Source organism: Pyxicephalus adspersus, chromosome 1 (genome assembly GCF_032062135.1).
Source record: "Pyxicephalus adspersus chromosome 1, UCB_Pads_2.0, whole genome shotgun sequence".
Taxonomy (NCBI): Eukaryota; Metazoa; Chordata; class Amphibia; order Anura; family Pyxicephalidae; genus Pyxicephalus; species Pyxicephalus adspersus.
In genome coordinates this window covers 5,743,626-5,769,756 of record NC_092858.1, presented here as the reverse complement: position 1 = coordinate 5,769,756, position 26,131 = coordinate 5,743,626, and the positions used below count along the sequence as shown (strand labels likewise).

The 26,131-nt window shown below is 40.7% G+C and overlaps 1 protein-coding gene across 4 annotated transcripts in view; it reads left to right on the top strand.

Moving 5' to 3' along the window:
• TENM4 (teneurin transmembrane protein 4) overlaps positions 1-26,131 on the top strand; it is a 152,310-nt gene that overhangs the window by 111,777 nt on the left and 14,402 nt on the right. For 3 of the 4 annotated variants that reach the window (XM_072401489.1, XM_072401470.1, XM_072401461.1), the window contains 8 exons: positions 2,432-2,693; positions 6,521-6,788; positions 8,321-8,464; positions 9,089-9,338; positions 11,228-11,248; positions 15,833-16,065; positions 19,445-19,599; positions 24,242-25,119. In XM_072401489.1, coding sequence (XP_072257590.1) covers positions 2,432-2,693; positions 6,521-6,788; positions 8,321-8,464; positions 9,089-9,338; positions 11,228-11,248; positions 15,833-16,065; positions 19,445-19,599; positions 24,242-25,119 — 2,211 coding nt within the window. The remainder of the gene's footprint in view (positions 1-2,431; positions 2,694-6,520; positions 6,789-8,320; positions 8,465-9,088; positions 9,339-11,227; positions 11,249-15,832; positions 16,066-19,444; positions 19,600-24,241; positions 25,120-26,131) is intronic. The other variant, XM_072401479.1, reaches the window with a different exon arrangement.

Below are 26,131 nucleotides of genomic sequence, written 5' to 3'. Positions count from 1 at the left end.
GTAGGCAGGAGGGGGGTGTCCGCCTGCAATGGGTGAGCTGTCTGAAAAGAGAATTATACTACAGCCCACCCCCCTCCCTCCATCTTTCCAATAACACCGGCCTGGTGCACAGTCCCTAGCGCGTGCTTCTTTTACCCCGATGGAGGATTTCATATTGACAGGAAGCCCCTCTGGGATTTGACATGTTCGTGGCCGCAGTTTGTGCACGGCGGATGAGCTGCTGTTAAATATTTATAATACAAGCAATTGCTCACTGTGTAGCCCGAGAGGTCACTGATACCGGTAATCCTAATAAAATAATAGTCTTACAGGGAATTTATGGTCATTTTAAAGTATTTTAGGTATATTTCTGAATACCATCAGCTTAATTCAAGTAATCCTATCATTGTTCCTTTTTCCGCACAACTCTGACCACTCCAGGGAGCTTTTGATCAAAAGAAAAGAATGAGCGGAACAAAACAACCCAGCAGCAACAGGTTATACATTTGTGTGGAAGAGATGTTTCTGGGTTGGTTTGATCAATGTGAAAGCTGTTTGGAATTTAAGAGAATTTTACATGCCTATTTGCTTTAAAAAACATGATTATTATTGGCTCTATTTCTAAAACAGGGAATCAGACATTTACTCAAACATTCCCTGGTGGGAATCAAATACTGCAACTGATACACATATACCTGGAAGATTCCCAATTTCCTGTTTTATAAAAAGAGCCCTTATGTATAGTTTGTAAATCTATATATGTAGATGGGAGCATCCATGTTTTAACTTGAAGGTTCTGCTAAGTAGGACATCCGTATGATATTCCTTTTCCCCTATCCCAGCTGCTGATTGGGTAGGAACTGAGGAGAAGGAGGTGCATTGGCTGGTGGACACAATAAAAAATGGGTTTGGAAGATTATAAAGTATGGTACACAAAACCTGCGTATAGGACATCTTCACCCTAACAAAACCAGGCAATAGACTGCCCTTATGCCAAGCGATAGCAAGGGTATGGCAAGGTTAACAATCTCTGGAAGTGCGTTATGGGTAAAATAATTTTCATAGGAGTATTATATTTCCATTTACGTAACCAGTCCCAGATAATTGTGAACCTGGATCTGTCAAATTTGTTGACTTAGAAGCAAGCATTGTGGGAACCAATGTGTCCGAAGCAGAGCCTGCATGTGTAGGGTGCAAATGTACATGCAATAATGAAAACCCAAATGCATTGGTACAGCTAGCTAGTCTCTGAACATGCAGTTTAGATGAAGAAGTATTCCATTATCTTGGACCACCTTGCAATTATACCTAAAAGAATTCAAGTTTTGGATAGATTAGTCATCAGCTAGAACCTATTAGGTTTTTTTGCCCCCACTGAGGGGGCAAATTCAATTTTTTTTTTGTCCAGGTGATCATTGTGTTGTCCTCAATGAATGACAAATATTGGATCATTCTCTAGGATTTCAATGTCCACCTTCATGGTTCATCAATGTCCACCATTTCCTCAGCCCTGTTAGGTGTTGCCTATCCAGAGACAAAAGTGCTTGGAAAGTCAATGTACTAAGCAGACTTTTTCCTAGCGTTGAACTGGAAGGGAGCAAAATTAATGGAAATGCATACTGGAGAAGCCATGTAAAACTGTCACGGAATGAGATTTATGTGACAAAGAAGAGGAATAAGGAAACATCTGGGAGCAATCAACATAAATAAGTTATCACACCATGAATGCATTTGTTTGAGGTCTCTCCGGGATCCGTACACAATGATGGAAGGGGAGACGATTATGTCTGATCATGACTGAGCGGTGCCTATTAAATTAATGCAAGCGGACTATGTTTTTTTAATTATTATTGTTATTCAGGTAATGACAAATACCAGGTTATGAAACGGATGAAAGGCAGTTGCATCTAAAAGTGTCGTTAGCTGGGCAACATCATGGAAATTACTGAAGATTGAACTGATAATTATAGTATGTGGCCATTAGGTAGAAATTACTCAGAAGATTGACTTGAGGTTTTCCCAGTGAAAGGAACTGTAATGTTACGGCATATAAAGACCTTTTAGATAGTTGTGTTCCTCCAACTACGTGATTACAGTTTGCGGAAGACTTTTTTCTGTTCCAGCATGACTGTACCTTGTGCACAAAGCCAGCTCCATAAAGACGGTGTGATGAGTTTGATATGGAGGAACTCAAGTGGGCGTCACAAAGCTCGGACCTCAACCTACACCATGCTCAACCTCTACTGAACACCTTGATGAACTGGAAAACCAATTCTTTTGTATAGGGCTTGATAAAATTACACTAGCCTAATTACATATATTTTATACAATGATATAAACTTCCCATGTAAGATAAAATATGAATAATGGCCAATTAAAATGTGCTCTGCTTTCATTTTTCTTGAAATTGTATTGTATCATCTATGTATCCTTTGTGTCTCTATTAAAACAGCTTTGATCTGGTCACCCACGGCGGCATCTCTGCCACTCTGCACTTTGAGCGAGCGCCATTTATCACGCAGGAACACACCCTATGGTTACCCTGGGACCGTTTCTTTGTCATGGAGACAATCACCATGCGTCACGAGGAGAACGAGATTTCCAGTTGTGACCTGAGCAGTTTTGCCCGTCCCAATCCTGTGCTGTCTCCAGCCCCACTTACTGCATTTGCCAGCTCGTGTTCGGAAAAAGGGCCCATCGTGCCTGAGATCCAGGTAGGTGTACAAACCCTAAAAATTAGAAGGATGTCACAAATTAAATGAACCTTCTGGTTTTGGAATTAGAAAAATGTTATAGGTCATCTATAGGTTTAACAAACTTTATTGCAAATTCTGAGCTACATCTCTGCACATATTGGTCTAAGTCTTACATTCTTAGATTGACTTGTGGATGATTATTTTTATGTGGTATTACGAAAGCTGAATCTTATTCTGCATTTAGGGAACAATCCTAATGCATTATATCCCACTAATGATCCTTCAGAATCCTGATATTTGCAAAAAATATATTTCCAGTGTGATTTCGATCTATCGCCACGGAGTGCACAATCCTTGTTCTGTAGAAATGGCACCACTAATGTTTGTATCTAAATGAGTTGTGCATTCTTAAACCTTTATGGGACTGAACAAACACATGAATTCTGAATTACCTGAATCATGTCTTTGGTTACCAGACCACCAAGACTTGCAACAGATATGTTGATATAGGGCAGTATGCTTTAGCATTGGATGGATGGTGAAACTCTGAATGGGAAATGTGAAAATATTTTTTGAGACAGATCCATTTTTGGTAACATGTGCACCAATAAACTGTCCCACCAAGACAACTGTGGTCTCCATCATTTGCATCTTCAACACCAAAACATTCTATGGCATTAACTTTGTCTACACAGTAAGCCTTTATAGATTTGAACAGGTTCATAATCTGGCTTCATATAGTCTTTTAATTTGGTCCAGGCTAAGCTCATGGCAGCTTTCTACTGGTAAAAAGAAGACCCCAGTTGCCATACGGAGACAATATCATAAGCTGGGTCAAGGGGATTTAGGTTAGCTTGCATGGGACACCAATGACTATACTTGTTCTTTATCAGAAAAGTTCCTATGAGATGAGTGCACACCATTATTTTGGGGTATTGGGTGGGAAGCATTTTCCCCCAGGATTCTATCCTCTGTGCTCAACCCGTCACATTTACAATATCTTTGTATTACCATTGGAGACATCACCTAATGTTTGGTAGCTGGTTACTAAAATGATATTGGTATAAGAAGCAGAAGGGCATCAGGTTTACACATTACCGAACACTAAACTCAGTTAAGCATAGAAAATCTACGTACCCATCCATCTTGCAGCCTTAGACAAAATGACAGCAGGCTACAAAGAGTAAAAAATAAATAATACATTGCTTTTATTATCCAAGCTTCTTTTGCCCGGATGGATGCGGCAAATGGTTCTAGGTGGGGCCACCTGCTTAATGGAAGTCATTTGTTTAATTAGCTCAGGAAGATGGTGAAGTGGAGCAGAGTAGCTTTAATGATCAAATTCAGGACTTCCAACCTTTTGCACAATGTTTACATTTAACTTTGGATAAATGGGACTGTCAAGGTGATGGAAGACTTCAATGAGGAGAAAATTAAAGAGTGCTTTATATGTTCGGAGTTATTTACAGCCTCTGGAAAACAACCAGGTTGTCTCATTCTTAGATTGTCTTCCTTCAAAGTTAAGTTTGCCACCTGCATGGAACAAGAGCAGCCATTTTGTAAGCTGCTTTGGTCTTTGGTTTATCAAGAATAACGAAGTATGTAACGTCATTGACCAAAGTATTGGGTGGACAGAAGCATTGACGTTCATGGCGGGTACAAGTATTAAAGATTTGCAAAAATTATGGTTGAAATTAATGTTGAAGATTTTTTGGTAAAAATTTTGTATTAATGCAACCATTTGGTGACCAGAAGGTTGGTACCCAACACATAGTGAACTATATTCAGATCATTCTGTTGTTTGATTGACTGGAGCCAGTTATGGAAGATTTTGGGCTGTATTAGGGCCTTTTAAAGCAGAAGTATAGTTACCTAATTGTGAGCTGGATAACTTTTTATTGCATCCCGGGCCAGCTGATTCAGAAGGTGGAAGATACTGAACCCAGACAGCAGGACAAAGATGTTTGGCACATCATGCATGAGAGGTTTTTGCTTCATTGAACCTGTGCATTTTTAATGCAAGGACAACTATGCTTCAAAGATGTACATGGTAACTTTCTTTAGCCAACTGGTGTTGCCCCCAGCAAATAAAGAGCCTCAGTGTAAGCTCTAAGTCATGACTTAAAGCCTACACATGGCTAAGGACTCCACCCCTGAGGAACAGCTTTGAGTATCCAATCATCAAGCACCAGCACTGTCATGTGTGATGAACTAGAGCAATCACATGTTGACCTATCAAGAAAACCAGAGTATATGTGCCAAGGGAAGGCAGTTGCTGAATAGCACAGGTTCACTTTAAGCGCCAGTCTGTGGGACTCAAACACGAGGCAGCTATGCAGATGACATTCTAATCTCAGATAATTATATTCGTCTTGTTTGGCCTGCCCACAAAACAAACTAAATCCACGCTTAACATCTTCAACTCCTTAAATCTTCTCGTGAATAGAAAGCTTACAGGCTTCAGAAAAATAAATGCATATTAAGTAAGGAGTTCAAAAAACACATTTCCCCCCTTCCCAGAGGTTCCGTCAGAACAGTCTCGGCAAACTCAAACACGTTAACATTATGTTTGAAGTTTTGCAGTCATTGTTCACTCGCGGCGAGAATACATTTGCAGACGAGATCTTTGAGGGGCAAATTATACGGTTCTGCCTGCCTGGTGGGTTTTTTTTTATTTTACGGCTGCACTTACGTTTGTGTCATCTGTTTGCCGAGCTCTCGCAATCCACTTCAGCACAGCAAAGTCTATGTTGTTAATCAAAGCAGAGTGGAAAATTGAACTTTGTAAAGCGCAGTTAGTAACAACGACACACAAACGTTCATACACAAGATAAGAGAGCGGCTGTTAAAAAAAAAATATAATAGACCAAAGAAATTCTTAATGTACAAAAGGTTCCGGCAGTACCAAGTAAATATAAATAAAGGCTTACCGACTGCGCTAGGTATTTGTAACAATGCTTGCTCCATGGGATTCCTGATTTAAATGGACAATATTGTATAAAAAATAAAATAAAAGGTTTTATATTTAGTTTTATTGTTGGTTTCTGAGATTTGTGTGTTTAGTTTGAAGTCCAAGTAAACTTTAAATTGGCCAAAAAACATAAGGAGGGCAAAGTCTTACAGTTCAGTGGAAAAGTCTGCCCTTCATGCTGTGGCGAAGCATCATCTGTAAAGGTCGGACATGCCCCCTGCTGAGTCAGAGTTCAAGCTCTCCAATCAGCAAAGAGCATAGGTTTGGTTTTGCATAGCTATTGGTTTGAGTTAGCAGGGGGTGTGTTGGATATCTGCAGATAGACCACTCCTTCTACGCAAAGATCAAGAGTCCTTTACAGCATGCTGCCAGAAACTTCATTGGCTGGAGTTAAACTTCTTTTTAGTTATTTTAAGTATTTTTGATCCACAGGATTTTACAGGATAATTACAGGAAACTAAGCATTCTACCATAAAAGAGTTTGATGGTTTAGTCCAATTTCCCATTTTTGTCACGTGTAATCCCGGACTCAAAACTGAGCTTTCAATGCAGGACGTATATAGCAATCCATAAAGAAGAGCAGCATGCCAACATATATAAAATATATATATATATATATATATGTGTGTGTGTGTGTGTGTGTGTGTGTGTGTGTGTGTGTGTGTGTGTGTCCAGTTCTCTCCAGACTCTTTTAGCTGGGCACACCACCCAGCATTTTTCAGTAACCACCTGGCTGTTTTTGGGTGGTTACTGAAAGCTAGGTCACAATACAGGGGTCACCACTCTCCTTCAGCTTCTTCCTTCCCATTGGAGCATACAGCAATATTATGGTCAAATACCAGATACATTTTATCAAATTGCTTCTTCTTTCCAGGCTCTGCAGGAAGAAATTCCAATCCCAGGAAGCAAAATTAAGCTGAACTATTTAAGCACCCGGAACGCTGGCTACAAATCGGTTCTGAGGATTAGCTTGACTCATCACACTATTCCGTTCAACCTTATGAAAGTGCACCTGATGGTCGCTGTGGAGGGCCGGCTATTCAGAAAGTGGTTTGCTGCTGCCCCGGACCTCTCCTATTCCTTTATTTGGGACAAGACGGACGTCTACAGCCAGAAGGTTTACGGACTGTCTGAAGCCTTCGGTGAGTTGTGATGGTTGCACTGTTTATAAACCAGACTCCTAAAAGTAAATTTGTCATTCTGTTTTGAACTTGTAAAAGTCTTGTCTATTAGCAGCCACACTAAACAGTGATACAGAATTCCAGTGGTTGAGGTTGCCACTTGATCTGTGTGGTTGGTAGTTTTTGACCCAGCATGAGAAATCTATCCAGTGGTATAGAACAGATGACCAGAACATACACTTAGATCTACAGCCCCAATTTAATTGTTTTGTAAATGTTTGCTGAATTTGATACCTTGTGGAGAAGCAAGATTTACCATTAGACATATGTGTAGGCCAATAGACATGTGGCTTGTTCCTGTAGACTAAGTGACTCGTTCCTGTAGGCCAATAGACACATGCCTGTAGAGCAATAGACACATGCCTGCTGGCCAAGTGGCTCATTGCTATAGGCCAATAGACACATGACAGTAGGCCATGTGGCTCATGCCTGTATGAAGATCATTATAGTTTTGGACATGTGCCTACTTGCCTTAAGGCACATGTCTATATGCAGAACAGTCAGTATGGGCCAAGTGGCTCATTCCTGTAGGCTATCCTGTAGGCTAATAGACTTATTCCTGTAGACCAGAGGTCAGCAAACTCCAGCCTTTAGGCCAGATATGGTCTAGCCAATAGTCCATCCTGGCCTAACGCCCCCCTGGTCAATCTGCCTAATCCCGGCCAGCAGGGGTCGGCAACCCGCGGCTCCTGAGCCTCCTGGTTATGCCTTCCTTCCCTATTTACCCCAACCGGCGTTAACACTTCTGCTGCCGGGGTAAGGGGACATTCCCTTTCCTCTGTATGCATTGCGGAGGGAAGGTATTTCCCTTCAGGGGTGTTCCTGGTGAGGGGCCATCAGAGAGAGAGAGAGTCTGGCCTAGTGAGCCTTCTTGACCTTCTAAAATGACCTAGTAGCCGAAAAAATGTAGACCAATGAACACATGCCTATAGGCCAAGTAGCTCTTGCCTGTAGGCATCCCATTAATTGTGGGATTGTGGGCACATGCCTACTTGCCTTAAGGAACATGCCTATATGCAGAACAGCCAATATGGGCTTGGTTTAATGCCCATTACCTTTGAATATGTCAATATTTTAAAATGAATGGCCACATTTACTTTAATATTTGGGTTCACTTCAAGCCTTCATGACCCTAAAAGCTGCACGGTGAGAATCGAGTGGTCTAAACCAGCCTTGGATCTTTTTCCTATGCATATGAATAACACATTTTCACCCTTTAGTACCTGATATGATTAATTTTTATTTTTATGGTGCTTGCCTGTGTGAAAGTCATTATTCTAGTTATCATGTTAGCAGTGACTGATTTGATGACCGCCGGTATTCCGAACACCCTCTGTGAAGGGGATTGAGGGTGTTTATGAGCTGTTTTAGCATAATGATATTTTAGCCGTGATTGGCACCTGCCAGTGAAAATCCCGATTTGTGTGTTCGATGGCCTTCAACCACGTTTTATCTGGATATTTAGGTCACATCTCTTTGTCTTTGGTTTTCAGTCTCTGTAGGTTATGAATATGAATCATGTCCCGATCTCATTTTGTGGGAGAAAAGAACCGCCATTCTTCAGGGTTATGAAATTGAGGCATCCAAGCTCGGCGGATGGTCGCTGGATAAACATCACGCTCTCAATATACAGACTGGTGAGTTGGATTATGACTTCTCAGAGGTCTCAGCATGGCCAGAATATTGTTTTTAGACTGACAGGTTTGAAAAGAAAACATGCAACACTGTGATGGGTTGTGTTGCTTTCCATAATTGGTTAATTCGATGTCTTCACGAACGTGTCTGGAAATTTTCTCATGGACCAAGGGGAGATTGCATCTTTTTACATGCCAAAGCCCCATAATTATTTCTGCATAGGCTTGAGAACACACATGAAAATGAATTCTAAAGATTCTTTCTTTGTTCTAAATCTGTATGCAGAGAGTCCTGTGCCTGCATACAGGTTTATCACAAGGCAGAATCTAGATGATCTCCGCATCGGATCTGAATCAAATTTGCAAAGTTTGCAGCATGCTACAAATGCCCATTCACATAAATCCTAAAAGGACATCTACGTTTTTTCTTATAAGTAGCTTAAACTACACCAAGGCTGGCTGAATACAGGAATACAAAATATTATAAAGTTTTATAAGTATTTATTTAAAGCATAAAAATAGAATATGAATAATAAAACCATACTTTCTACCCTTCCTGAAAGTCAAGTTTGCCTTCAAAGTTTCTGAAACTTCGGAGACTTATTTCACTTTTAATGTCTTCATCAGGCATCCTGCACAAAGGCAACGGAGAAAACCAATTCATTTCCCAGCAGCCCGCTGTGATCGGCAGTATAATGGGTAATGGGCGACGCAGGAGCATCTCCTGTCCAAGCTGCAATGGCCTCGCAGATGGTAACAAACTCCTGGCTCCGGTTGCTTTGACATGCGGTGCAGATGGCAGTCTGTACGTCGGCGATTTCAACTATATCCGTAGAATCTTTCCCTCCGGCAATGTCACAAACATCCTGGAGTTAAGGTAAGCGCAGAGCAAACGTTTGCAAATCATGGAGTATGGAAATCTCTGTGTTAAGACTTAATCATTATTCTACCATTTAAAGTAGCATTGATCAGCAGATTTAGTCACCATAGGGGTTCCTTTTTTCGTTTTATAAGAATATCATTTAAATTTGTGGAGTTTATACTTTTGTTGCATTGTGTTTTTTATCAATCTTTTAATTTATTCATTTGGCAGAATTTATATTTATAGGAAACCATTGGGCTTTACTTGTAGATGAGAGCCCAGCCTTTAGGGTCCATTTTGGGACTTTGTGCTCCCGTTCCTTCTTCTCTCTTCCCTCCTAATATGAATTATGATAATTTCTTATTTCCTAGCTTTTGGTATAGTAAATATGCCATTGAAACCATTGTTTTACATGTGTTCAATATGGTAAAAAATAACTCATATCATCCCGGCCTGAGCTCCTCTGCCGGACTACACAACATTCTGATGATCCCTATGATGTCCTATAATATATACTAAATCTCTAGTTCTTAGAGAGAAATGAAACAAAGAGTTTATTTTGTTAAAAAAAGTTTACAAAATTCATATCCTAATTTATGATCATAAAAAATAAGTGACAGTTTCACAAAATATTTCAAGGGACAGGTTGTTGCATTCATGACCTATGCAGAAAGTAACGTTTATATATTACTTGTCTCACAATGGTTTCTAAAAGAAGAGCAATCAGATTTCCATGTGGTTGAAGGATTTGCCTAAATGTTTTTAGTGGCCGACAAGGACAAGTGTTCTCTGTTCTAAATTTTAAAGCTCCTGTTCCTCTTCTTTTCTCATCTACTTTTCTTTTATAGTATCACAGCTTCTCCTGGTTCATAGCCCTTATATTTGTAATGTCCTGGTACCAAACACTTGGAATGTTGTTACATTTTCTAGGTCCATATTTGATCAGCTGGCAAATATCATGGCACCCTCCCATTGGCTATATTACCATGGTGCCTCCATATTGATAATACTGTCATGGTACATGACATAATTCCCTTAGGATATAGAGCCTGATTTATGAAAGCTCTCCAAGGCTGGAAAGGATTCCCTAATTAGATTGCTATTTGTTAGCAAATGTTTTCAATCCTGGATCAGATCCACTCCAGGTTTGCTGGATCACTCAGATTCACTGATGTAAGTGTATCCTCTCCAGTATTGGAGAGCTTTCAAAAAACAGGCCCATTGTGAGGACGGCCAAAGGACCATTGCCATACCTATGCTATCAAGAGGCAATCATGTCAACAGCATTGTTATAATCCAATCAATTTGCCATTAATAACATGGCTTCCTCTGAATGACGGCACTCTTTTGGTGTACAGTTATGGGTCATCTATATTGCCCATACTACCTTGGCCCTACTCTTGTTAACATTTATACCAGAATTAATTTTCCTTTTTGGAAGTTCCTTAATGGTACCCAGTTTTCATAATGCCCTCTACTATTGCCAAAACTTGTCACATAATGACATTATGACATTATACCTCCACATTTGCCATAGTGTAATTTCACCAGGCTGGCACAGCAGCCTTGTCACTTCCACATTTCCATCTCTTTTTCTTTCTTGAGATACCAATGGAACTCCAGGACTTTTAGCTGTATTCCATCCAAGAGTTTAGTACAACAAGCCCTATGTTTAAAGTTTTCTTTAAAATTAAGGTTTTACTTTGCCCATAGTATGCTCCAATTGGTTATCTAACTTGTCAACATGTTCCATAGTATTGCACAGACTCTATGTTGATTGTCTACAACTTATCTCTTCATTAGAAAGTCTCTAACTTCCATCTCTCTGTTGCTCTTGTTAACCTCTCTGCTTTCCGTCTATTACTAACTCCTTGTATTCTCTTATTTCCTTTGCCATCTTACAGAAATAAAGATTTCAGACATAGGTAAGAGAACCTGTCCGCTCTGTATTATCCTGCAGCTTTCTGTGTTTTTAGCGCTAAGCAAGGCTTATATCATCTGATCAATTTGCTGCCTCTTTGTTTGCTTTTATAATGCATAGTATTGGCTTCTAATGGGCCTTAGTCAATGGCATCAGATTGAGACGTTTCAGAGATCATTCAGAATTATTGATAGGCAATATTTGATTTGCAGCTGACCTACTGTATTTGAATTAATTTTGCAGGTTTGGTAAAATTATTTTGACCAGAAAATTACCTTTTGCTTGGAAGGCATAAAACTTTCAGCATCGCTTTACTGCTTTCACCTGTGTTTGCAGCACTGCTATGGATCTCATTGTGCCTCTGTTAACAATGTTTGTTAAATCACCTCTATTGCAAATGTAAAATTCCTGATTAGCATGTTATCCAAAAAGAGTAATGGAAAATCTTGCTTCTTCTGCTGGCCGCATCATGGATTACTACTTTATTATTGAGAAATCGCCTGCTTAGAAATGAACATTTCCAGGGGTGTTTAACTCTTGTATCCCCCCAGTCTCAATGGTTCTTTCCCTGACCTTGTGTCTTGTAGTGACCAAGGGCTAAAGGGAGGAAGCAATGACACAGGAAATGACAGGTGTTGGTGGAACAATTGTGCATTAATACAGTGCTGCAAATCTACAGCAGTGGCCTCCCTGTCTTGGTTCACAATCTAGGGCAGGGGTGTCAAACTCTGTCCCGCTGGCCAAATCCTGGCCAAAGCTGGCCCACAACATCCTTTTTTTTTTTGGCCCCTCAAAGGAATCCTAAATATAAATTTCAGCTGGCCCACCGTGGCATTGAAATAGCGCCGCTACTACAATTCTCAACATCATTCTGTCTATAGACCAGCAGCCTCTCTGCCTGTGCGTGGCCCCACATTTGACTGTTTTATAGACACAGGGAATTGTAGTAGCGGTGCTATTTTAGTTTCAAGTTTGGCCCGTGACTTTGTCTAGGTTTTTAATTTTGGCCCACTGTGTATTTTAGTTTGACACCCCTGGTCTAGGGGCTGTCATCCACCTACAGCTTCTTCCCACCCAGCCTAAAAATATTTCTAGGGAGAATATGTATATACTATATGGGGTTTATATACAATATATGCAATAGAGGCTGTCTACCTCTGATATAGAATGTCAGTAGATAAAGCAAACCTGAGTGCACCTGGGATTTCCAATCACATGCAAGGGATATGCACAAAAAACATGATTTTGCTAGCACAGTTATATTAACATCTCCTCCATATTTACTGACATCCAGGTTGGGATGTATTTTCCAAAGTCCCTTGGTAAATGAACCCTTTTGAGATGTCTGCTTTTCTAAAAGAATGCACTGCCTGTGTGGCCAGTATTTCTACAGCTGTTCAGCAATTGAGTTTCATATCAAGAACCCTTTCTAGTGGCTGATTTGAAAATCCATCTTAAATACAATAATAATAAGATATTTTTGAGATGGTAAGATAATTATGAGAAAATGTTAAAAAAAATATTTAATGTGAACACAGTAATTAGAACTGAAAATATGCTAAACTTTCAGTTCAACTCAATCCAGTAATTTCAGTTCAACTCAATCCAGTCATTCAGCATGTAATTCCTAAAAATATGTTAGTTAATGCAACACAATTATGTTGGCCAAGCCAATGGTCCAATGTCATTTATCATCAGTGGAGATTGTGATACCCCTGTATAAGTCTTGGCTCTGTCACCAGCTTAGCATCCTGCGTGCCGTTATGGATGGAAGTAAGGAATGGATGGGTGCATCACCCAGGCCGCTTCTAGTTGGACTCCCCCCATTTAGTACGGAGGACGGCTGCTTAATTGCCCGGCTCACTGTGCTATCCACCATAGGACGTGATTAATGAGGGTTCTGCTTCTTGTTTTTCCCACCTCTGTGAAACGGCAATGAGCTGAAATATTAAACCCTCGATTACAATGCGTCTTTCATGGATACTTGGCTCCTCCGTCGTTTATTTAAGAAATATTGATGGATGGGGGTAATATTTCCTTGTCATTAGATAATCACTTCCATGAAATCCACCAGTCTTGATTAGCAGTGTATTAGCCGAGTCGACCGATGAATGCTCTTAGTCAGCGTTGGTCATATGGGGTTTTGGAAATTCGGCTCGTTGTTGCGGACAAATTTAGCATTTGGTGGGTCCCTCCAGGTTCTCTATCGAGGAGTTGACATGATAAGTAATTGGTTTAAGAACTATTTCCATGGTATGGATTATTACAGTTTTGTTTTTATTCAAAAGCTGGAGCATCTCATATTGCTTGTGCCCAATTTGAAGGCTTTATTTGGCTTTTTTGGGGGCCTCTCCAGGACCCCAATCGCAAACCTTTGCAGTCAGTTCAAGCACTCTCTGAATCCTATTTGATCCAGCACCATTTGGACTGTGCAACTCAGTACAATGGAGGATTTAGCTGTTTCATGGCCAGTTATAGGGTGGGGTAAACTTGACAGTTGTACCGCTGTCTTCTGGGCCCTAAGTGACCAAATGGCACAGGTGGATGGAAACGGAATGCTATGCATTTGGGGCCCCAACTTCATATTTGCCCAGAGCATTTTGTCTTTTGTATAAAAACCTGATCCACTCTTAAATCTACTCAAACTAAGCTGTAGGTACACTAAAAAATTGGGAATTTAACCCAAAAAAGATTTATGGCCAAATTCAACATATATAAATATCCAAGTTACCAAAAAAGGTTTAATTTTTGAGTAGGCTTTAGTGAATTAAGTCACAGGATTTGCTTTTATTAGTCAATCAGGAGTGCACACAGAGAGAAAAATATGTGGGAAGGAGAAGCTTCATTTAGAGAACCCATCTTGTGCCCCAAATGGGTAAACTGGCAGACTTTTAGGTGACCATATACAGGGAACCAGAATTTTGTAAGAATGAGGTGCTTTTGCTAGGAGGAATAGGGAAAATTAGAAAGAACGCCAAGGTATACAGGTAGAATGCATTAAGGAAACATCAAAGACCAGATTGAACGTTTCTTCAGCATTATACTGCTTTTAATAAAAGCCATTAAAATATTCAAAAAAATGTATTACAACATTCATATCTTTCTAAATTGATGAATGAATACAATTCCAAGGACGGGTCATTTGTTAGCCTAAAAAGCCTAATTTTTACACTATATTCTGCCTGAAAATAGAGAAAATATTATTTGCTTTGCCTAATAATTTGCCATTACCCAATCTGTGGTCTTGAGAAGGTTAGGACTCAGCAGTATAAAAAGCCTTGCTTTGGAACAAGAGTATTTAAATGTCCCCAGAACACAGCCTGTGTGGTTTCAACCCTCGCTGAACTCCGTTTGTGTCAGTGAGCTCAGGAAGTTGTTTAAATACTGTTATGGGATTTATCAAGTTCACCTAGTTTCGGGAGGGAAGTCTCCGTAATGCTCCGAAGACTAGTTCTCGTACAATAAAACTCGGCATGATCTTGTTCAGTCTCTGGGAGGTTCTGTTGTGGTCTTGTATATCACTTTAATTGCTCCATTCCAGCTGCCCTGTTGCAACGGCTTGTTTACCTTTAAAATTATATGCGTTCAGACATCACATTGTCCTTTTCCTATATTCTAAAATTACGCACAGCCATTAGAAGATCATTACCGTTTTTTAAAAAATAGTTATAGTGGTGTGTTACTTGGAGTTAACAATTAAAAGCCCAACCAATGTATATTTTAGCTTTGGATAGAGTAGTGAGGAGGGTAGAACCTTTTTATTGCTGAAGAATTTATTTTAGAACAGCTGTAGATGCATCACCACCCCTGCTGAGCTATATGAAGGTGGACAACACACCCTTTAACATTCTACAACAATGCCAACCACCAGGGCTTCTTTCTGCTCATCAGACTTCTAGAACAGTGGACCTGATTTATTAAAGCTCTCCCAGACTGGAGAAGATAGATTATCATAGGAGAACCAAAGTAATCTATGGATCCAGTCTAGGATTGAAAATATTTGCCAGAAAACAGCAAATGAATTTAAAGAAATCCACTCCAGGTTTGCTGGGTCAACTGTAATAGTCTATCTTCTCCAGTCCTAGAGAGCTTTGACAAATCAGGCCCAGTTTTTCCCAATTGTCAAGGTATTCACCACTTGTATGCAGGCTTTGCTTATAAAGTATCCCCCATTGGGAACAAAAGCCAGTTGATGGGTCTCACCATACAATGTTCCACCCTTAGGTAGGTGCTGGCCTGGTTATCAGCTGGCTCAAACCACCTGCAAATTAAAAAATAATGGAACCCATCTCCATTCATGGTCAATTCTCTTAACCTTATTGACACAAAGCCAAAGCTTTGCCCATCAAGACTCTTTGCTTTGATAGATTTCATTCTGCGGTAGAGCTTTCCCACCCATTCACCTTTGGTAGTCAAAGCTTTGACCCAGTAGGTGTTATTAGGTTTATAAAAAAATATGTTATATTTACAATATATATATATTTGCTTGGAGTTCTTCAGAAAGAAAGTGATAAACAATAAGGGTTTAGTTGTAGTATCATTGTGTCTGAGATCTCCAATCTTGACATATTCTTTTCACTTATTCCAGCCACAGCCCAGCACACAAATATTACCTGGCCACCGATCCAGTCACTGGCGCTATCCTCCTCTCTGACACTAACAGCCGTCGGGTCTACAGAGTCAAGTCTACCACAGTGGTGAAGGACATTGTGAAGAATTCAGAAGTGGTGGCCGGGACAGGAGATCAGTGCCTTCCATTCGATGATACTCGTTGCGGAGATGGTGGCAAAGCCACAGAAGCTTCACTCAACAATCCCAGAGGTAATGACGGGTTCAGGGGTTCCAAAAATATAAGTACTCATTGTATGGATTACCAGAAAGCCTTTGTATCTCCACTAATGACTGATATTTCTGATATGGGTACCTTCTAAGGGGCTAAACAACCTGGTGGCTTCCTATGGGCTTGAACTGATAGGTGAAATTCCATCACATGCGGATGGCGTAGAACCCTTCTCGGGTTTCTTATTGCTGTTTATGTTCCCATTGGGTATATTTCACCTAATTTTCTAACCCATAGACCTAAAAGGAAGTGGATTTGTTCAAAGTAGAGGGAATGCCAGTCTTTGCCTTCCTCTAGGACAAATATACCCATTGGAGGTTTCCCATTTTGGTAATGGTGGGCTTTGTTCTCACTTCGAGACCTCCTCTTTCTTCTTTACCAAGAAGCAAAGGGAATTTCAGCAGTAGGGAAACAGACATCAATAAATCCTGAAAGAAATTCTAATCCTTTCACAGACTAAGATTTCCTCCTCATCCTTTAAAAATTTCAATGATTTAAAATGAAACATATCAATCTGATTTGCTTTTGGTAAAAGATTGATTGCGGGTGTGAATACTGTAAAAGGAACATTGATCCATCTTTGTAAAATACATTTTTTGCCCATTTACCTTTTCATGTGTCACAAGGCGTAGATCTGATCCGGTAAGTATCCATTTTGCAGGTTTTCAGACGGTTCCATCACAAAATGCCAAGAGGGCCGACATTAACATACAAAAAGATGTACTTAATGCACCATAAACCGTTCCTTCCCCAGCCAAAATAAAAGAGAAAATCCTCGGCATAGCTGCCTTCAATCATTCCCAAACCACAAGTGCCTCTTAAATCAAGCCATATGAAGCCTCGACTACATTTTCATAATTTAATTGTAATCCTTGTCCACAGCTAATGTCTCCTCCATATGCGGAATTGCATGTTCTGAATTTCTATTTCCAAAGGGATCGTTTTCAGGAAAAAGTTCTCCGCAAGACTTTGTCGTGGCAGCGAACCGTGACGCTGGCCCAAAGCAGAAACTTTCAGGATTAGGGAATTCGATATTGCAGTGTTCTGTCCTGTGTCATGCTTTATCCATTTTTTTTAGATTAATAGATCGCAGACCTTTTATGATGCCATTATCCTGTTATTTATGGGTTATATAAGAGGGTCCAGATAACGAGGCGGTTACCAAAACCAAAATGGTAATGTAGATGTGAACCCTAACGTAATCACAAATAGGACCCAGAACAGTGCGGTACGTTAGTGCTTGCTTGGTATTCTGCATTGTGGCATTTCAATGGGCTGCTTGAGACACCAATTTTGGATAGACATATCCACAATTTACACTGCACCGCTATGCATGCCTGTCAGCATGGCCCATTGGGGTGTAATTTCACGCCAAATGCAGGTGACTTGCGTTTGCCATGCATTATCGCAAAGTAATAATGTGATAGGGCCATAGGTATCAAAAAAAACTTTTTCACAACAAATACATGTTTTCAGAGTTTTTTTCAAGCTAGGTTTACACTTGTGCTGAGGATGCAGGTGAGGATGCAGTGCATTTACCGGCTCCTCACTCCAGAAACCTTTGTAGCAGCAGCTCCATAGGGAATGAATAGGGGCAGTAAAGAGAGGTACAGCCGTCTCCTTCCTTCCTCATCATATCCTTTTCTTCTTCTGGGAGTGTCTAATTTCTGTCGGTGCTGGTCCAGATCCTCAGCCACTCCCTACATAACCTTTCATGGAGCTCTTACGGGAGGAGCAAAATGGAATATTATGCATAGTAAATCGGTACTCCAACATAACGACAGAGCACAAGGTCAGAAATAGAGCCAGATAACCATATATGAGGTTAAGCATGTAAGTTGACCCCTTTTTTTATGTATAATTCATTTTATCCCTATATAGACCCTTCCAGCTTTGTATTCCATTAGATTAATTATAGGAACAGAGAGTTGATTTTACATTATTCTTTTTGCCACCAACTTGTCTTGGATATGTAGGAATTATTTATCACATGAGAATACCACGTGACCTTCCGCTGCCTTCCAGTGTATGAAAATTGTTCAGGTTCCCCTCTCTAAAATTTGGTGGCCAGTGCCCATCCAACAATTATCTTACATGCTGGATGGAATCCTCTGTTCAGCAATGATCAGACGATGCCGCGTGACTCCATTATCATCACAGTTCTGATTTGTTTCTTTTTGTCAGCTCCATTTGCAGTTAAGTCATTCTAATAATTACGTGCAAAAAAATTCTGAGTGCAGTAATCAAACAAGAACGATTAACATGGCAAATAAATGACATTGCTTTAGATCAAAGGGATTGAGAACAACTTTTATCTGAACCGTCTTTTGTATCTTTATTTACATATTTTTGCAGCAGTGCAAAGAAAGGTCACACGAGAAAACATCAAGAAATAAGTAATAAAGATTCATTGATCAAATTTTATCATGTGGTAAAACGATAGAGTTGAATTTAACTACCATTGTGGTCATTTTTCCTGTTTATTGGCTGCTTTGTTTTAGAGCATGTCATGGAATATAAAAAACCAATGGCAACAGGCCCAGCCCCCGAGGAGGTTGTTACTAGTCAAATGAGCACACTGGGGTTGTTTTTAGGTAGTTCCTGTTTCAATACCCGATACCAGAGGTCAGGAGCTCACTGATTATATCATAATAGGGGGAAATGGATTTAAACATTCTTCATGTCCAAACATACAGGTAAATTGTATCTAAAATTCTAAAATCAATGAAAGTCTGGTAAAATGGTGAGTATATGCATTGAAAACTGACATGTTCAATATTACCCTGCTCAGGGCTATTAAATAACCAGACTTTTGTGTCCTGGATGCCCGATCTACACCTAATCTCATTGGCTAAAATGCCTCAAAGGGAGGAGTCTGTACAGATTGTTCGATAAAGTTTATTCGTGAGACCAACAATAAAATTGTGCCAACCATCCTTGATTATGTAAGGTTTAGGCATTGGGTAGCATGGTGCCTCAATGGCTTACTCAGTGGTCATTGGCCAACGATTCATTGGCCAGGATGCTATCTGCAAGGGTTTGTATGTTCATGCAATGTTTGTATGAGTTTCCTTCTACAGCACAAACTTTTACTGGTAGGTAAGACTATGTCATGACAAATGATCATGATAGGGGCATTAGATTGTGAGCTCCTCTAGGAGACAGTAATGACATCACTATGGGCTCTGTAAAGCCCGCAGACAGAGCATCATGAATAAGTTAATATTAAGGAAGGGAGTGCCAGAGAAGGAGCTTTGTAAGAGCAATTTCTGAACACAAAGAAAACAGATATGTAATTGTTGACAGATATGTAATTTTCTTGAAGAGATAACAATCTAACATAACTTTCTTCATCTCCAGGCATTACAGTGGACAAGTTTGGCCTCATCTACTTCGTTGATGGCACCATGATACGCCGAGTTGACCAAAATGGCATCATCTCTACTTTGCTGGGCTCCAACGACCTGACCTCGGCCAGACCTTTGAGCTGTGACTCCGTCATGGACATTTCCCAGGTACGGCGTTCAGTTTGATCTTTAGGTTTCACAAAGCCAACCAGATGAACTCACTCCGGCTCTGCGACGTCTCCCTCCCATATGCCAAATCTAGCCGCAGAAATGTAAGAGGATTTGGGTCGTATCAGATTGCAAATTAGTTGCAGTCGGAGTCATGCTGTGCTTTAAAGAGCTCAGGATCAAAAACGAGTTGGCGTTTGTTTTTGCTTATTAGAATACAGATAAGTCTGGACCGCAAAGGATATAGTTTAAGGCGAGCTGTTTCATCAAGTGCTGAAAAGTCCGCTCGTTCTGCAGATTCGGCTGCTGAATGACACACTGATAGTTTAAAAGGCCGGTAAAGATTAATTACTAGTTGATCTGTATCAAAGCTTTCATAAACAACCTTTTCTTTGTTTTAGTCAAGTTTTACATATGAATGCAATTTTATAAAAGAGACTGTAATTTAAAAAATGTCAAAAACCTACGCTTTAAAAACCTACTCTCAATACCCAAATGGAACTAAAGTCCCATTTTGAACTTTTGTGATTCAGGCAGGTGGTTATTCCATACAGGAACAGGTGATGTCCCCTCTGCAATAATTGCTCCTACCTGCCTGATCACCACCCAGCTGCCAAATTTTGGTAAGCTGCACATACACAGCTCACCATTGGTTGCCAGGAATACCTAGTCCTGGCTTCCCTTGCCGGAAATAAATGATCTCCCGCCCACCTGCATAGGAAATACATTATCTTGGCATGGCCAATCAAGATGACCAAAGATGACCGAGACCCAAGAAGGACAATGGCTGCTCCCTGTGATGGAATGGGTATTAGTGAGTTATTGTGGGTTTACTTCCAATCTAATTGATGGATTTTACAGGTGGCTTTTACAAACAGCTGAAAGCCTCTGTATTTAGAATGGCTGATTCTTCTCATCAATGCAATTTGAAAATTGGCCCCTCTCAACCCCAACCTGCTTAGGTTGAAGGACCCCTTTTTTTTGCACCCCTTTCTTCTGAAGCATATTAGCTACCCTTTTGCCTGTTCCTATGGGAAGTCTTCCAATGGGTCAATCCGGGGGTGCTGCAGTGATCGTGTAATAGCAAGCAACATGCTGATAGTAGAAAACAGATTGACAGAGAGATGAGCTTCAGAAAGTAAAGAAGAAGGAAGATGGCAGCACCCTGCGATAGAGCGGGCATAGGTGAGTAATTGTAGGTTTACTTTAATTAATAACTACCACTTTAATAGGCGGACCTACCTACTTCAAAAAATGCTACTTCAACCTTCCTTTAGTGTTGGCCACATGGCTGAAGGTCGTATTTGGAATGGCTGATTGTTCTCATCGGTGCACAACCAAGTGCCTTGATGTTCGCACATAAATCAATTGGTGGAGTTCCACCAAAAATAGGCAGATGGCATTTGGCCGAAACTAAGAATCTGTAAAAAAAAAAAAAGGTAATTTATAACTCAAGGTGAAAAGGCCAAAGGCTTCAATGTCCCCTTTCCACCTCAACCTACTTAAGTTGATGCTCCTCTCTTTTTTGCATCCCTTCCTTCTGAAGCATATTAGCTACCCTTTGGCCTGGCCCTATGGGAATTCTTGCAATGGGCCAATCCGATGTGCTGCAGGGATCATGTATTAGGAAACAACATGCTAATAGGAGAAATCAGAGTGATGGAGATATGAGCTCATCAGTCTGTTGTTCTCCTTTTATTGCCCGTTCACTGGTTGCAGGAGAGTCAAGACCCATTAACGTTGTTGTTTAACTGCAGAAAAAAAAATGAAATCCCCCTACAATACTAGACAGGGATGTGCTGTGTGCTTAAGCTGTGTAAATCTCAGAGCACAATGGATAAAAATACAAATCCAGGTAATACAACTTCCTTCTATGTGTTTCATCATTGTATTTATATATTTGCCTGGCTTTAGACCTCTGTATGCCCATAACCGGTGCTGTGCTCTCCTTATGAAAAACATTTTGCATGACAGGTGACCTTGTAATATTCCATGACAGACACAAACAGCAGCGATCCTCCATCTTATCACTTATGACTAGAGAGGTTGTGCGGTCAGGTCTCGGGGGTGCCGAGGAGGGGGGGGTGTGAAGGTTATGAAATATTTAACCGGCAACGATGACAAGAAACTGAGTTTAAAAATTGAACATCCCCCCGCCGGTTCAGAGCGAGCCTTGCACAAAGCTGCAGTGTAAGCGTTGCTCTGAAGATTATTGCTGGCTATGGGGCTATGCATTATTGATGAGCAAACCACACAATGTAATGTTCTGATACTGGAGGGCGCGGTGGGCTGGCAGCCAGGAAGGAACGAAGACAGAAGTAGACTAAAAAATCCAGACGATATGTGGGCCCCGCAGGCAGACCGCCACAGAAGGAAGGGGCTAACTAGTTAAGTTAGGCAATGTCACATAGGCAGAGGTGACATACGATTGCTCCAGTGTGTTGAAATTCAGAACTAAGAACCTTTTCTGGTTTTAAAAGAGAATGTGTCCCCTATAAACAGAATATAGCTTGAAAAACGGGACTTGCCAAATTCTGTAAATGCAGTCAAGAGAGTAGACCCACGGAATCAAACCACCCAGCTGGCAGTGCTTGTACAGTTTTGCTGCTGGGAGAGCCAAATGGCACCTGGAGCAAAAAGAATTGCATGCCCCCCATGGAGCAGATCATTAGGCTACGACTGTGTGGCCGAAAGTGATATGTGAACTGTCCTGTAATCTTCCATGTGCAGAAAAAAGGGTCCCAACCACTCCCATAGACTTGATTGGTGGAGGTTGGGGTTGTAGTTGAGCCTGCCACAGAACACTGTGTTCACCGTTGATCCAAAAGTTTCGCAGAGTTCAGCAGACACCCGGTTTTTCCAGGGTCCTCGGGTGATAATGGTTTCTAGTGCACTACCTTTTCTCAGACAGATAGTTAGGGTCCAGTTTCAAACAGGAACTGCCAATACCAGGTGTACCAGGCTGATCATCAAAGGAAAAGGAACAGACAAGCTGAATGCAAATGCAATAAAATCCAAAGCAGGAACAGTCCAGTAGTAGACAGACCAAACTCTATCCAATGTATGAGCAAAACAATGTTTTGGTCAGATGCTGGATTGAATGCTTGGTCTACTTATATAGTCCACTAATGAGAGCAGGTATGCACAGCACAGTTCTGAGTAATGATAGCAAAGGTTCAAGATGGACCATCACACAAAAGCTGCCCAGTTCCTGATGTCATACAGTGGTGTATATTATTCACTATGCAGTTAGAAATTCTAGTAAGCCCCGCCTCTGCGGAGCCCCAGGTTAAATATATATGGCTGGCAAACCAAGCTCTGTTCTTTCTGGAACTCGCCATACCACAGAATCGCAATCCAAACTTTTTTTGCCTATCTGGCTAAATATGCCAGCTCTTGTAGTTCACCAGGTTGTGTAAAAAGAGGAGCCTGTCAGTGAGTGACATTCCAATCTAGCCACTTTGTTGTTGTGGCTTTAATTAAAGAAAATAAGAAAATTAAAAAATGAAAGAGATGAAATTAGACTAGAGTGGAGCTAATTTTATTTAATGCAGTCTGTAAATGTTTGAGTTGTGCAATATAAACATTAATGTAGCAGAAACACAGCAATTATCTAAAAGGAAAGTATTGCATCACAGTAATCACTATTGGCTTGAAAAGAAATTGGCACACATCTATTTTTAGATGAAACGCTGATATTACTAATCCTTTCCCTGCTACAATAAAGTTTGTAATCCAAAGGGTGAGGATAGGTGTACAAAGGGCAATGGGTTCACCCCACAATGTGTTGGCCAACATTTTGGAAGATGCTTTTAGAATATAGCCACTGGAACACACATTTGGTCCCGAATCTTGGTTACTTGAAATTGAACACACAAGTATATGTTTGGAAACCCTAAATAATGGGTGATGTTCTTGCCCAAGAATGTGTATTTCCATTCAGCCAGCCTCATGACTCAGTTAGCCCTGGTGAGGCAGCACAGCCAAGCCCTGGACCCCTACGTTGCATGTATGAGATACAGCATGGTCCAGGATCTGCCCAAGTTTGTGACTACACAATAAAGGAACAGCAGATCACCAATGGGATAATGTTTTCATCCCTTGCCAGCATGTTCATTGCAGAGCAACAAAACCCTTTTTGACTTGGGGTAATGCCACTCCCTCGTTTAATGTTTGTGTTACTGTGCAGATTTAAATTGTCCAAATAGCTACAATTAGTTATAGTTTGTGTTCATTTACACTTTTTTTTTCTCAGCATATCATTGGTAAGTACACCTTGAGCTTTGCAACACTTATCAACATTTCCTATACCTCCCCATCCCTCAGCCCACAGGTTTGAGAAAAGGAAGTCATTTTTAAACTGTAAGTCGCTCTAATTTGTGCTTACGGGAAGCTGAGAACTTGCCAACAAGGGATCATGCACCAAACTCCGGCACCACCAGAATGCAAGTCAAGCTGCTCAGTTAAGCTTGCCATATATATTGATCTATTAGTTCAAGTGTGCATGTTGCTTGAGCCATCACCCATTAAATAAATCAGCATTATTTTTAGGTCCCTTCTTCTACATACACATACATTCTACTATACTATTGGAATAATTGTTCTTTACCTAAAATATTTCTTTGTATCCTTTTATTTCTAGGTTCGACTTGAATGGCCCACGGATTTGGCTGTAAACCCAATGGATAACTCCCTCTACGTTCTTGACAACAATGTAGTGTTGCAGATCTCAGAAAACCACCAGGTCCGTATTGTAGCTGGAAGGCCAATGCACTGCCAGGTTCCTGGCATCGACCACTTCCTCCTTAGCAAAGTAGCAGTCCACGCCACCTTAGAAGCAGCCACCGCCTTGGCTGTATCTCATAATGGCATCTTGTATATTTCCGAAACTGATGAAAAGAAGATCAACAGAATAAGGCAGGTCACCACCAGTGGGGAAATCTCACTGGTGGCCGGTGCACCAAGTGGCTGCGATTGCAAAAATGATGCCAGCTGTGAATGCTTTTCTGGAGATGATGGTTATGCCAAGGATGCCAAGCTAAACTCTCCCTCATCTCTAGCTGTATGCGCTGATGGTGACTTGTACGTGGCTGATCTTGGAAATATCCGGATCCGGTTTATCCGAACCAACAAGCCATTCCTGAACAGTCAGAACATGTACGAGGTATCTTCTCCTATTGACCAGGAGTTGTATCTTTTCGACACAACAGGACGGCACCTATACACCCAAAGCCTTACCACTGGAGACTTTCTCTACAACTTCACCTACACTGCAGATGGTGATTTGACTTTGATTACAGACAATAATGGGAATACCCTGAACATACGGCGAGATTCTACGGGGATGCCCCTCTGGTTGGTAGTTCCTGATGGTCAAGTTTTCTGGTTGACAATTGGCACCAACAGTGCTCTGAAAAGTATCTCAGAACAGGGTAATGAGTTGGCCTCAATGACCTACCATGGAAACTCAGGACTTCTTGCTACCAAGAGCAATGAGAATGGATGGACCACATTCTTTGAGTAAGTAATTGCACACCTTTGTTTTCTGATTTCTTTCTTTTAATACACTATAATGAGATCTGCAGGTTCTGCTACCTGAAGCCCTGGCTGTATCATCATTCTCTATTCGGAATAATTAGGTAAAACAGGTGTTTCGATAGCACACACAGGCAAAGTTTATACATGTCAGGTGTTCAGAAAGATGGTTTGAGCATCATAAAATGCCAATTTTCACCCCCAAAGGGACTCATATCATATGCGCTGACAGAACTGCACAAATACAGAAGCCAATGACCATCAAAGTGCTTGAAACCCGTATTTTCCTTTTGGTAACATTTGCTACTAACAGTTTGCAATCTCCAATAAATAATATAGGAACATTTCCAAACACATTCTAAGTCCGATTCACCCTACAGTACATCATGATGAATTCCTTACCCTGGAAGATTATTGTACTTTAGTTGTGGGAGAAAACATTTTCCCCTCGTTCTACGTTAAAGCTAAAAGCGTGTCAGTGTAAATTATTGACGCTGCCGATTGTGCATGTAATTCTGCCAGTGTTAAATTGGCTACGAACTCGAAAGGGTCAGATTTTTCCATTTGAGTTTATTTCCACTGTAAAGACAACTGACGGACGGCCTTGGAAGGATGAAATTAGATTCAGAGGGTGGTGGTGATAATAGGGATGGGGGGGGGGTGTTACTTATACTGCATTTTACAGCTTACATAAAAGCAAAGAGATTTTATTTTCTTCTATACATAAAAATAAAATTTTGCCGAATAAGGAGAGCGAGGTCCTATTGTGGACACGGCTGTAAAAGTCAGTTAAAGTAAAACGAAAAACAGATTTTATGAGGCCGATAATGCTTTCATAGATAGCCATGCAGATTTTATGCTCATATATACAGGACATCTGTAAATATATCGCATTCACCTCCTGTCGGTAATTTTATAGATGTTGGCTATGCACTCTTTGCATTTGCGAACGACGGCAATTAGGCATCTGCCTGTTCCGAACTCGCTAAAGCTGGAC